Here is a 12683-nt window from a genome sequence, read left to right on the forward strand (position 1 = left end):
TTTTTCCATCAAACAACTCGGTTGATTAGTCATGCAGTGTGAGACATACACTAGTTGTGTTCAAATTTATTTGGTAAGATAACCAAGTTAAAATTTTAATTTTAATTTATTTGATTATTTATTTAAACATTATTTGGTTGTGTCTGATAATATAGACATATTTGTTTATTTTGAAAGTTATTTATTTATTTAACACGTTGATAATAATTTTACGAACATTTGGATAACACGTTAAAACTTATTTATTTAGTTTAATAAATTATTTTAATTAATTTATTTAATTAATTAATGTATATTGAATATAAATAAATAAATTTTTATTAAATTTATTAATGGCCTACCATTCAGACCAGGGCCAAGCGTGAAGAACTCTTGTTGGCCACCTCTCCATTACATGTGAGTAGACTAGTCTAACAAACTTGGCATGTGTAATCATTGACACAGCGATGTGGATAGGGCTCTAGTATTTATAACATAGGTGAAACCAGAAGTGCCCACCAAAGATACATTAGGATTCGAGGAAACAAGGAGGGCCCACCCAAGATAGATTAGGATTCTAGGATGGATGGTGATGCAGCCTTGATACTTAGATTGGACTTTTGCTCCCGGACTTAATATTGAACTTCATTAACGTCAACTTTATTCAAGTTTCTACCAAGATAAATCATAAAGATCATGTTGTATCTCTTCTTTTTAGATTTTTTTAATTTAAAAATATTGAATCCGGTAGGTCATACTGAATTTATGATAATCCATTTGATCCTATAGTAATTTTTTATTGATCAAATATCTACAAATATCTTGTAATTGGATCGAACCATATATATCTTAGGTAACAATTTAACAATTTTTTTAATTTTTTTTTTTAATTCAAGTGTTTACGTGTGTAAGACTCACCTACCATTCGTGTGTGATGGATGATTTAGTGAGGCGTTTCTCCATGCTCACCAATCATTCCTAAGTTCTCCCCCACACGCTTTCCCTTTACTTCACAAGCAATATCACGTGTGCCATCTCGATCACGCCCCACCGTTTTGTTCCTCCCGAACGAAGGAAATTGGCAGCGATAAGCTTCTCTGTATCCTCCCAAACCAAATCAATCTTGTTCTTGAAAAAAAAAATCAAGTTCTTGCATGGCGTGAAAGAGGAGAAGAGTAGAATCACAAATGGCACTGGAACTACACATGAAGTGTCTGTAAATGATAAAAACACATATCGATCAAACTACTTTCCTTCCCGATCAGCAGCGATTTCTGCCGCGCCCCAGATGAAAAGAGAGGGCGTGGGCTGGCTAGCTAGTCAATTGGGCGTGAGGAATCGATGGATTCAGCACGTTGTGGAGCGGACGAAGGGATTACTGAATAGATTGTTCTTCGGAGCCACCTGCAGCGGCTCGGCCGCCCCACCGGCGTTGCTCCCGGCGACGATGGCCTTGCAGGAAGGACACACGGACAGGGTCGCCACTGGGAATTGCATGTAGACCGCCGCCGCCGGTGATGCCAATTTTAGGGACTTCAGCTCCTGCAGCTCCCTCTGCAGGCGCCGGTTCTCCTCGGTCAGCGACTCGCAGCACCGCTTCAGGAACTCGTAGTCCACCTCCGTCTGCTTCAGCTTCGTCCTGCGGCAGTTAGTTGATCATTTAAACGTGCTTAAAATGGTCCAAATCTCGATTAAAAGAGAGAAGGAAGACGATAGTCTGTTAGAGTGAAACCTTGCTCTTCTGTTCTGGAACCAGACCTCCACCTGCCGTGGCCGGAGATTTAATTGCTTCGCCAAGGCATGCTTCTGTTTCTGCTCGTTACAGAATTAGGTAGGTAAGATCAGTAACCACCGCGTCACATGATTAATCGACGAATAATTTAATCAAACTTACGGGATCGAGGGTGCTCTGCTCCTTGAATCGGTCCTCCAGCATGGCCGACTGCTCCTTGGTGAGCCTCAGCTTCTTCTTGCCTCCGCCGTCGCTGTCCAGACAGCCGCCTTCTTCCCCGCCGGTAAATTTCTTCTCCTTTCTGGCCTCCGGCGACGGCGTGCGGGCGGCGGAGTACGACGACATGGCGCTGAGCGGTGGAGCCGCCGCCTCCGCCGACGCTCTGTTTTCCCTGCTTAGCGGCGGCCGCTTCCGGTCGGCGACGGCGAGGCCGAGCGCGAGGCTGGTGTCGCAGGCGTCGGTCTCCAGACTCACAGCCTTCATACTCCGGCACGCATCGGGTGGTTACGAGGAGTAGAATTCGAGGATTTATAGCGCGCGCGGCATGAACAAGGAACTAAAAGCTTAATTTCCCAGGTTGACTGACAAAGCAGAGGACTCGAAAGCAAAGAAGACTTAATTATTAAGCGAAAAACAACAAGCTATAGGCGTGACATCGCTGGCTCGCCTCCCTTCCTTCCTTCCTTCCTTCCTTCCTTCCACTCTGAGCTGACTGCTGAGCTGAGCTCCCTCATCAATTTCTTCCTCGTCAGTCAGTCAGTCATAACATTTGTGTTGTATCTTTCAATTTCCACATAAATTAAACTATCTACGTCGTAAATGGAAGAAATTCAGGAATGACATGACGTGTTTGGTTCCCTTGATGGTTGCCATTCGATCTCCGGTGGATGTGGGCTCCGCCTCACGCGCCTTGGTGCCGGGCCTTTTACTGGGCTGAGGGGCGGTGGCAGTGAGGTGGACACATGGGCTGGCTGGTTAGCGATCGGAACAATTATGGCTATTAATGGCACCGTGGCCTTCCATGTCTTGTTTAGGGCAAAAGGGCAAAAGCAGAGTGAGGAGTGGAGCGGAATGGATGGAGAGGAATTGCTCTCACACTTTTCCTACGCAATTCATGAATGTGATGTGGAGCCAACCCTGAAGCCTTTTCTCCTAATCGGAAATGCCTCCCAATTATTGAGTTCTACCCACCCACCAACCAACCAACAATAATAATAATAATTATCATCATCATCATCATCATCATCATCATCATCATCAAAATTTTGATATGCCGGGCTATGGTGCTATGAGAAGAGTGGGACAAACTTACTACATAACATTTGAAATTTTTTAAAAAACTTATGAGACTGATCATCTGTCAAAAATCTATCTATATTTTTTAATTTATTTTTGTGACCGATACAATTTTTTCGTAGAATAGGACCGATCATATTTAGGATTAGTCGGATTGTAAGAATTAATGACTCCTCATTCAATTTTGCATTCTCGGTTAAGTTATTATTGTGATTAAGAGTAACTACAAAGCTTCGAACTGTAGAGCACAGAAGGTGCTAGGATATTTTAGTATTCCTGTATATTTATCTACTGCAATTATATGAAACTGAAGGTTAAATAATGTAGTCCGTACACGAGCATAGAAGATGAGAATCAGAATAGACAAAGATATTAAAATAAATATACGGACATACATAGTCAATAGTTGTTGGTTGTTGTTATCATGGAAAGCATTGAGTCGAGGTATAACTCTGATGTATCTCTAACAAAGAAAATTCTTAGTTATATAATTTGTGTAATGATTGAAAGGTCAAGTAGATTTTTTTTTATTCCTTTTAAATTTCCAGCCATAAGTAATGAAGCAACTCAATGTGTTGCAAGAATAGTGGGCAAAGCCCAATCTAGTTCCTCGAAATTGGATCAGTTTCAACCTCCATCAACATCACCAATCCTCATAAATCTTTGGTGGGACTTTTTTAAAAAATTTATTTTATTTTAATGTTTTTGTAAGTCATGAAAATGACTCAACTTCCTCTATACTTTTAAGATCACAATAATTGTATTTAGTCACCATCAGAAAAAAATAATTTGGGTGCATACAAATAAAATCAAACAATCCAATTTGATTTAGAAATCTCTTTGTGTGGATCATTTTGTGCCAATTTAGACTCGTCAAATTAGCTATGATTCTGAAACTAGTTTTTGTTTGAGAATAAGTAAAACTATTTAATGCTTGCTCAAAAAGAGTGTTACTTTGAACTTGCTTGGGCATTCATTTATAATTGGATACGTTTTGTGCAGAAGAACTTGAATACGTCAAGTTTGGTAACAAGTCCACGAATCAGCTTGTCAAATATTAGTAGGAGTGTTTTGATGAACACTAATGAAAATCGGATTGTGGAAAATCAGGGGAAATTTGGAGGAAGTCTTTAATCGAAAGAGTAAAGTAGCAAGAAAATTTAAGGAATTTACCAATGCCGTGACTTGATTAAAAAACCCACCATTTCAGGGATTTTGAGAAAATAAAAATAAAAAAATAAGCCAACTGATACAGCAATAAAGGGAGGGTTCACTTGTCACGAGTCAGTTGACACGATATTGATCAAAGTTAAGATGATCAAACACCGAAATCATTGGACGTCTGATTATCCCGGTCGGCGAAGGATTAGGTCGAGCGGATCATCCAGCAGCGGTTAGGCGAGCGGATCAACCTGTCACGAGTCAATTTACACGGTGTCGGTCAAAGTCAAAACAGTCAACGCTAGACTCATGGTTATCCCGATCAGCAAAAGAGTGGCCGAGGGACATCACCCGGCCGATCGGGGCATCATGAGCCGATCGGTAGTGAAATGAGCCGCTGTATCATTAAATACAAAGAAGTCAAGACAAAGAAGAATACCACATTTATTATTAATGCACATAAGTCAAGCTAAATAAGTCTTTCTCTGACAATTAATATCATTAAATAAGGGCATATGAATGATCATAGAAAAAGATATAAAGGGAATGCTAGGAATGAAGAAGGCAAGATTTTCTATTTTCTTGATTACTATATTCTTTCTTCCTGATTTTGATTTGAACGTCGGAAAGTCAACACCAGATACCCCTTTCTTGATTTTAGTTTTATTTTTCAAGGTCGAAGTCTTCATCCTATCAGCACTCACCCCATTCCTAACTTTTCAACTTCCTTTATTCGAACAAGATCACCAACCATACGTCTAATCAACGTCTAAGTATGCTTAGAAAATCAAAACGGTGTCCTTTTTTATTCACATAATTAACAAATTATCTTTCTTTTAAAATTTATCAAAATGGTACTTTATTTATAATTTAATTTTTAAAATAATCTTTGTGCTCGCCTTAGAATAATTTTAATCAAAGTTATTCCAAAATGATACAATTTTGTGCAAAAGTGTTCTAAAATGATGTAGCTTGATCAAAACTATATGCACCTTTAGGATGATATATATATTTTTATGTTGAAATAGTTTAAATCCAATTTTGCTCAAAGTTACTTCACCTTGGAACAGTTTCAAGGTGAAGTGAATGCATTTTGAGTATCAAATTATCGGACGTTGTTTTCGTAAGTTTTTGGGGGAAAAAATCTTTTGATAATATAGATAATTATAGGTGCCATCAAAATTTCTATTTTTTCTCTTGTTTAATTTTTTTAAAATAATTTATAGGTAGATGAACTTCCATCTAATTTATACATTAGAAGGCCGCAATTTCTCAAATATTCGTCTATATTAGAATTTGATCTTTTTATTAAAGAAATCTTCACCACATCACGCTCATGGAAGCTAAGATGTTGCTATAGAAGTATGTAAACTCGACACTTCATCGCAAAGTTTGGAAAGCGAAGGCAGTGCGCGCCCTTGTCTTGTAGGTGGAAGCTGGAATGACTAATGCACACTTATCGAACAAGGACACAAGTGCCGGTGTAGATTTGTTCAAACAAGATCCAAATCTATCATCTTCGCGAGGCAGGATCGGAGCACTTTCAGCTGTCCTTAACTAAACTTCAATTTCTCTCTTGACCATTCCTTCCATATTCAATTCCCTTTCCTGCCTCATCAGTCAAAACCACAAGGTCCACAGTCCTTATCCATCCTTAGAAAATAAGAAAGAAAGAGAGAGAAACTCACGTTTAATTATCTTGATACACAGAACACTGGCACCGACCGAGACGTCCCCAGCCACCACGCTCACTTTGTCTTCGCTACAGCCTACAGATCAGCGCAACGTCCGTGTGCCGCGGCAGCGTCATCGTCACCAGATAAGCACGCCACGCACGCAGAGAATTACTTGAAACGCTTGAACACGCCCATTCCTTGCCATCTTCTGTTCGAGTTCACAAAAGTTCAGGGAAACCCCAATGATTTTGGTACTTATGGAGCCCACGTCTGGCTAGCTAAATGACAATCGTGTTCAGTGCGGTGGGCCGGAACGAACGGCTCTCTGTTTTTTGGGGTCTTTGCTGGCACGTTTATCGCCTTCACTTTGTGAATTAAAAATTTCCAATTGTGGAGGTCTGCAGCAGCCCGTCCTTGTCTGGGTTTAATTTTATCCCCACGATTTAGATTTGCCTCGTAGATTTCGTCTAGAATCGTGTGTGCGTTTGATTAATCTTCCTTCAGTATGATTCCGTACTTCTTATGCTTAGTGCCATACCCATGACGATCATTCTCCTTACAGTTTGTTACTATTTTTAAAATGCCCGTAAAAAAAGAAATATTATAAACCCTAAAATTCCTCATTCAATGTCACTAACTTTTCAAACTCCTTACAGATTCATTCTACCTCTTTTCTACGTCATTATGTGAGCAACGCCTCAAAGAAACAAAAGATAAAGAAATAAAAAGGCAAAAAAATTATATTTTATTTAATATTATGTGTAAAACCTCAAAATCTATAAAAAAAAAACAATACATAATCAAATCAAATTAATATCTTCTGAAAATAAAACCTAATATATTTTAAAAGCAAATCAATATCTTTCCAAAATAACCCAAATGACACGTTTTTACCTGTCACCTATCCATCTGAAACCGCTGTCTTCCTATCTCTTCTTAGCGTTTGGAAGACTGCGAGTTGTCATGACTCTGTCCTCCTCCAATTAGCAAGCAACAATCATTAATTCATTCATCCATCCATCCTCGCCGCGGACAATCTACTCAATCGATCTTAAGGAGGCTGACGACCGGAGACGATAACTCGCAGATCTCTTCCTCCTAATTCGCTCCTCACCAGAGACCAGAGATTGAAGATCAGCCATGTTGGCTAGGAGAATTCTCGGTTCCTGGACTCCCTTGCTTTCCAGGGTCCGTCTAATTGCGTTCAGATTATTTTTCAGTTTGTTTGGTATTCTTTAATTATAATTAGCTTCCTCCGGGGTCTGCAGGGAATGAAATGCCGCTCCTTCGCCTCGCGCCCGGCTTCCTCTTTTCAGCAGCAATGCTTCGACACGGCCAGGTCAGTTTCTTTCATGGAAGATGATCTTTTCATGTAATGCATGCTTTACAGCTGGTTCGATCAAATTCTCTCTGCCCGACAGGAGCGATGAAGAGAGAACTGACATCGACTGGGATGCGCTCGGCTTCGGACTCGTACAAACTGATTTTATGTACGTAATGAGATGCACTCTGGATCGAGAATTCTCGACTGGAGCTCTTAACAAGTATGGAAACATCGAGCTAAGTCCGTCGTCGGGAGTTATTAATTACGGCCAGGTACGTACTTTTCCCGTGATTGATCATCGCTAGCTGTTTAGATTAATTTCTTCTCCTTTATAGTCGTATAGCATGTTTTGTGGTGATCGATCAGGGTCTGTTCGAAGGTATGAAAGCGTACAGGAAGGAGGAGAAAGGCAATGGCCTTCTGCTCTTCAGGCCAGAAGAGAATGCCATTCGCATGCAGGTTGGGGCAGAGAGGATGTGCATGCCGTCCCCGTCCGTCGACCAATTCATTCATGCCGTCAAACAGACAGTGCTGGCTAACAAAAGATGGGTATGTAGGTGCATTGATTGATTGAATTAATTGGGAAAAGTTGAACCTTTGGAGCTGCATTCTAATAATTAATGCAGGTGCCTCCTCGAGGGAAAGGGGCTCTCTATATCAGGCCATTGCTGATTGGGAGTGGACCAGTTCTTGGTCTGGCTCCAGCACCAGAATACATGTTCGTAGTCTATGCTTCGCCCGTGGGAACTTACTTTAAGGTAAATCTTGTGGTTTCTCATAGAAAGAACTTCGATGTCTTTAATTTGGATTTGCTCCAGGAGGGTTGGGCTCCGATTCATCTTGTTGTAGAGGAAAAAGTTCATCGTGCCACTCCTGGTGGAACAGGGGGTGTGAAGACGATCTCCAATTATGCCCCGGTATTTATCTTTTTTCCTATTCAATCTCAACCCCAATTCATAATCAAGGTTTTCGCTCGCTCTATTTGGTTTCTCAGGTCTTGAAGGCACAGAAACAAGCAAAGAGCCAAGGATTCACCGATGTTATATATCTTGACTCTGTTGAGAACAAGTATTTGGAGGAGGCATCCTCATGCAATTTATTTATCGTAAAGGTACACGCTCGTTCCATGCCTTATACCTTTTCTTTTAATCAAAATCTTTTATTCAGATCGAACGAGAAGGGAAAAAAAAACTTGAAATTTTACAAAAACCTTTCACGCAGGGAAATGTGATCTCGACGCCAGTGACAACGGGAACCATTTTACCAGGGATCACACGCAAAAGCATCATGGAGATCGCGCGAGATTATGGCTATCAGGTCGAGGAGAGGCTCGTTGCAGTAGAGGAACTGTGCGATGCCGATGAAGTATTTTGCACAGGAACTGCTGTCGTTGTTGCTCCCGTAGGCAGCATCACTTATCGAGGTCAAAGGTAACTGCTATATTCACAATGATCTTTTCTGCATTACCCCAGTATCTATCTTCACTTCGATTCTCTGTTCTTGACTGCCAAAATGCTGAACTGCAGGCTTCAGTTCCAAACGGGGGACACGAGTGTGAGCCGAAAGCTGCACAAAATCCTCGTAGACATTCAGATGGGCCTCGCAAAGGACGAGAGAAATTGGACAGTGGAAATCTGATCGAGGCCATAATTTTTTTTATATATGCAGTTATTTTTCAATACATGAATGCTGAAAATAGGCGCGGATAGTGTATTGGAATGTGTTTTGATTGATGAAATGAAAACCTATAAACCCTTAATGTGGAACTCTCAGCAACGGCCAAACTCATGGTCAAAAGTTTGCATGTTCTTGTCGGAGATCCCAAGTTTTTTTTTTCCTTTTCTTTTCTTTTCAACCTAAACTAAAACAACATATCGTTAAGTGATAGAATTCTGCTCGGAGAGGGCTACAATTTCTGCGAATTTCCGCCCCAAAATCGCCCCCGCCGGCGGGGATCAATAAAGACCTACAGTTTAAGGCAAAGAGAACCACCGGCACAGATAGGAAATCAATTAGCATCCGCTGCCCACGCAGCAAAAACCGTCATCTGGGACATGGACATGCTCGGCCTGAGCTGAGCCGACGCTGCCCAAGCAGCAGCAGCAGCAGTCGACGATGGCTTCGCAGTGTTCGCGGCCAAGAAGCCGCTTCTGTCGAGACTCGGCATCGACGACGTCCCTGCATGGCCAGTACTCCCTAGCATCTCCAAGTCGCCCACGACTTGCATTGAGCTTAAGTTTTCGACGACCAAGCCCTGCAGAACAGGGGAGAATTGTGCGTTGTGGTGCGCTACTGCGAGGGGCGGCTTGGGCTCCAGCGTCGGAGGAGCAGATTGCAGATCCATCTTCCAGCCCGGAGCAGTGCAGGCGTCGTCGTTCTCCACGGCGTCTCTGCAGCCGTTGCGTTCTGAACCACATGCTGGCTCTCCTCTCCCTGCATCGATCGCTTTGTTTCTCCTAGCGTGCTCGCCCGACAACAACGTAGTGCTCTCCAGTATCTTTTCCACATCGTATCTTGTTATGTCGAAGTTAGTCACTGCATTTACGCCTCGAAATTTAATCGCAGCTATGTCGTAGGCTTCGGCTGCTTCTTCCTGTGTGCCTGAAAAAACAAAACAAAAAATAAAAATCCAATTTCGTTTGAGAATCAAGCACAACACAATCGATTGTTAATGTGAAACAAGAGAAATAACATACTGAAAGTCCCAAGGTAGAGATCTTTGTTTCCAGCAACCCTACCAATTCGAGCTTGCCACCTTCCGTGCTGGTGATGCCTGAATTAATGAAAAATCAACTACACAGAATCAGAAAACAGAATCACTAGTACGAGTCGAAGCAAATTAAACCTAGTGACGCCGCGGTAAATTGAAGCTCCTCGTGAAAACCCACTGCTTCTCCTGGAAACAAGAGGAGACGTACGACAAAGCAAAGTTCAAGAAATGAAGTGATGAATCGAGAAAATTAAGGAGATTGATTTACCTTCTTAAATGGGCAACATACTCTTGCCTGCTCATGTTCTTCATTTCTTCAAGCTCTTCTGGATAACTCTCCAACTGCATGCATGATTTTATCCAGCCAATAGAACATTAATGTTCCAAGGTTAAAGAATATTTCAATCGATCAATCAATCGTTACCGGAAAGTTGATATGTGTCGACGGTCCCCAATACTTCAATGCTGCCAAATCATACGCCCTAGCAGCTTTCTCCTCCACATCATAACCCCCTGATCAGATACAGAAACGGCATAGATAAATAAACTCTTCGACGCGGAGGCATTGAAGTTGATATTTTTTTAGAATCGATCGAGGAAAGCGTACCGAGATAAACTGCGACAGAGCAAGGAATAACATGGCAAATTAACAAGATTAAAAAGTTGTGGTTAGATGAGTTTTACTGGAATCTTGAATATTAGACTGAAAACAAACTAATCAAGACTGATCACCTTGCCTGCCCTTTCTCGTCTGACCTTCTTGCTTGCAGCTGTTATCCCAAAGATGCGCTTCATATCTACCGGTCCACCGGTGCCTGAAGCATGAATCACACGAGATGAACTGGTGGAATCAGACAACATAATTATTTCGATCTATTCATAATTACAATCAATGTAGATTAAAAAAAAAAAGGTTTTCAGAAATCTAGATATAAGGAAACAATATACTGTTGTAATACCTTTATTGGTTGGGTTTGCCGTTTGTGAAAGCAAATTAATGACCATAAGCATGAAAAATATGCAGACTCTAGCTAAATGAATGTCTAGCTAGTATACCGCATTAGAGTAGCAATTGAAGGCATGCATGCATATTAAGAACGCAAACGACCTGGTGACGCCTCTGTATTGAGAGGTTCTCTGGCCAAATGTGTCGATTGATTTTCTATGAACAGTTTGCTTGTGGGCCCCTTTGGCAGGGCCTCTCTTTTTTGGTGCATCCAAAGCCATGCATTCACTCGGAGCAGAGCTCTGCAATGGCGCTGTGACACAGCTGGACTGCGACCCAGGACTCATGGACAAGCTCAAGGGCTGCAGATCCCCATACCCAATGGCTCCGACTCCGACAGAGACAGGTCCGAGACCAGCTTCATCGCCGCAACACCCATTGCTGCCGCCATCGTAGTGCCTGCTCACCCAGGATTTGAGGCCGGGGATTCCTTCGTGGACGTCATGGGTGGATCCTTCGTCCATTGCGGCATCATACATCTCGTGGCTCGCCAGATTAGAGCATAACCCAGCCGCTTCCTGCAGTGGTTGGAAGTATAGTTGGTGTTGCCTGTGGAGAAGGGTTAAGGAATGGTTGTTTCTGTGGCCTTGGCTCTCAGAATCCTTGCCGTAGCCCAAGCTTAAGGCCATGGCCGCCACGCTGTCGTCGTTGGCGAACTGATGATGCATTCCCATGTGCGGTCCGCCGCCGAGAAAGTCCTCTAGTTTAGGCGACGGGGATGGCATCATCCCTTTTGTAGCAACGGCAGTAAATGTATCGATCAGAACAATTAATTGTTAAGAATTAATTAGCACGGTTTAATTTGTAGATGGAAGAAGACATATAATAATAATAATTAACCAGCTTGCTGCTGCGATCGGCTGAGGGCTTCCATGATGCAGAGCGATCCATCGGACTTCAACGGCATGACAGATAACTGAGGGTAGAGTGATGATGCTTCATTCTCGGCACCTTCCATGCCATAACAAATCCCTGAGTTGCTACTTTGAGGCGAAAGGAAGATGCTGCATGGCACTGCAGACGTGGTGCCAAACGAGAGTACTGGAGCTTGGTGATGATGGGTTGAATGATCTTGGCGACCGTGAGGATCGGAAGATGCGTCCATGCTCATGGGAGACGAGAGAGAGAAGCCCAACCAGTTGTTGTTGTTGTTGTTGTTCATGGATTTCATGCTCCTACCTAGAACTGATATGTAGAAACTCTAGGAATAACCTTAAACAGAAGCTAAAAGAGTAGAGATGTAGGATATGGCATAATGGTTTCAAGCTAAGCAAGAAAGAATGAATTCAGGAGCTGAAGAGAAGCTTTGCACAGCAAATTTATATTCTCTTGAGCCTCTCTTTCCAAAGCCTTAGCTTGTTGAGATCCTTTCAAAGAGAAAGAAGATCATCGATATATTGTTGGTGATGTGGTTGCCATTTCGCACATCTTGTGCGAGCTATCAAGGAACGAGCTAGCTAGACGGTGGTGAGATAACCAAACAAGGCTGCTGGTTTCAGTGTACAGGCCATGAGATAGAGTTGACAGAAAGGACGACTGTCCAAGTAGTCACTTCACAACAGTACTTTATGTACTACAATGCAGGGCGGGGCAGGGCAATCCAAAGAAATTTTTCATTAAATATATATACATTAGTATTTAACAAACTTTATTTTCTAAAATACTCCATAAATTTAATTTGATTTGCCAAAGAGCAATTTAGTGACTGAGTTAGAGAGTGACTTTTTTTGGGGAATAAGTATATCATTTGAATACAAGTCCTTTAGCTATTGGACACATCATTGGGTAAAATATTATTA

The 12683-nt window shown here is 41.9% G+C and overlaps 3 protein-coding genes across 3 annotated transcripts; 1 reads left to right on the top strand and 2 right to left on the bottom strand.

The window, feature by feature from the left end:
- Window positions 1–1134: 1134 nt before the first annotated feature.
- Window positions 1135–2511, bottom strand: LOC121982315 (homeobox-leucine zipper protein HOX19-like). The gene is made up of 3 exons (XM_042535325.1): window positions 1874–2511; window positions 1712–1791; window positions 1135–1618 (listed from the first exon to the last, which is right to left on the bottom strand). The coding sequence occupies exons 1-3, from the start codon at window positions 2192–2194 to the stop codon at window positions 1327–1329; spliced, it is 693 nt and encodes a 230-aa protein (XP_042391259.1). The 5' UTR covers window positions 2195–2511; the 3' UTR covers window positions 1135–1326.
- Window positions 2512–6761: 4250 nt separating this feature from the next.
- LOC121982317 (branched-chain amino acid aminotransferase 2, chloroplastic-like) lies at window positions 6762–8934 on the top strand. Its single transcript, XM_042535327.1, has 9 exons — window positions 6762–7032; window positions 7113–7183; window positions 7266–7440; window positions 7535–7717; window positions 7795–7926; window positions 7987–8085; window positions 8163–8279; window positions 8390–8598; window positions 8695–8934. Exons 1-9 carry the CDS (start codon window positions 6985–6987, stop codon window positions 8804–8806), a joined length of 1146 nt encoding a protein of 381 aa, XP_042391261.1. The 5' UTR covers window positions 6762–6984; the 3' UTR covers window positions 8807–8934.
- A 156-nt stretch (window positions 8935–9090) lies between these two features.
- LOC121982316 (AP2-like ethylene-responsive transcription factor ANT) lies at window positions 9091–12379 on the bottom strand. Its single transcript, XM_042535326.1, has 9 exons — window positions 11725–12379; window positions 10987–11614; window positions 10611–10693; window positions 10486–10494; window positions 10303–10391; window positions 10147–10220; window positions 10014–10064; window positions 9865–9941; window positions 9091–9769 (listed from the first exon to the last, which is right to left on the bottom strand). The coding sequence occupies exons 1-9, from the start codon at window positions 12053–12055 to the stop codon at window positions 9177–9179; spliced, it is 1935 nt and encodes a 644-aa protein (XP_042391260.1). The 5' UTR covers window positions 12056–12379; the 3' UTR covers window positions 9091–9176.
- Window positions 12380–12683: the final 304 nt, after the last annotated feature.

This window comes from Zingiber officinale, chromosome 5A (genome assembly GCF_018446385.1).
Source record: "Zingiber officinale cultivar Zhangliang chromosome 5A, Zo_v1.1, whole genome shotgun sequence".
Classification (NCBI taxonomy): domain Eukaryota; kingdom Viridiplantae; phylum Streptophyta; class Magnoliopsida; order Zingiberales; family Zingiberaceae; genus Zingiber; species Zingiber officinale.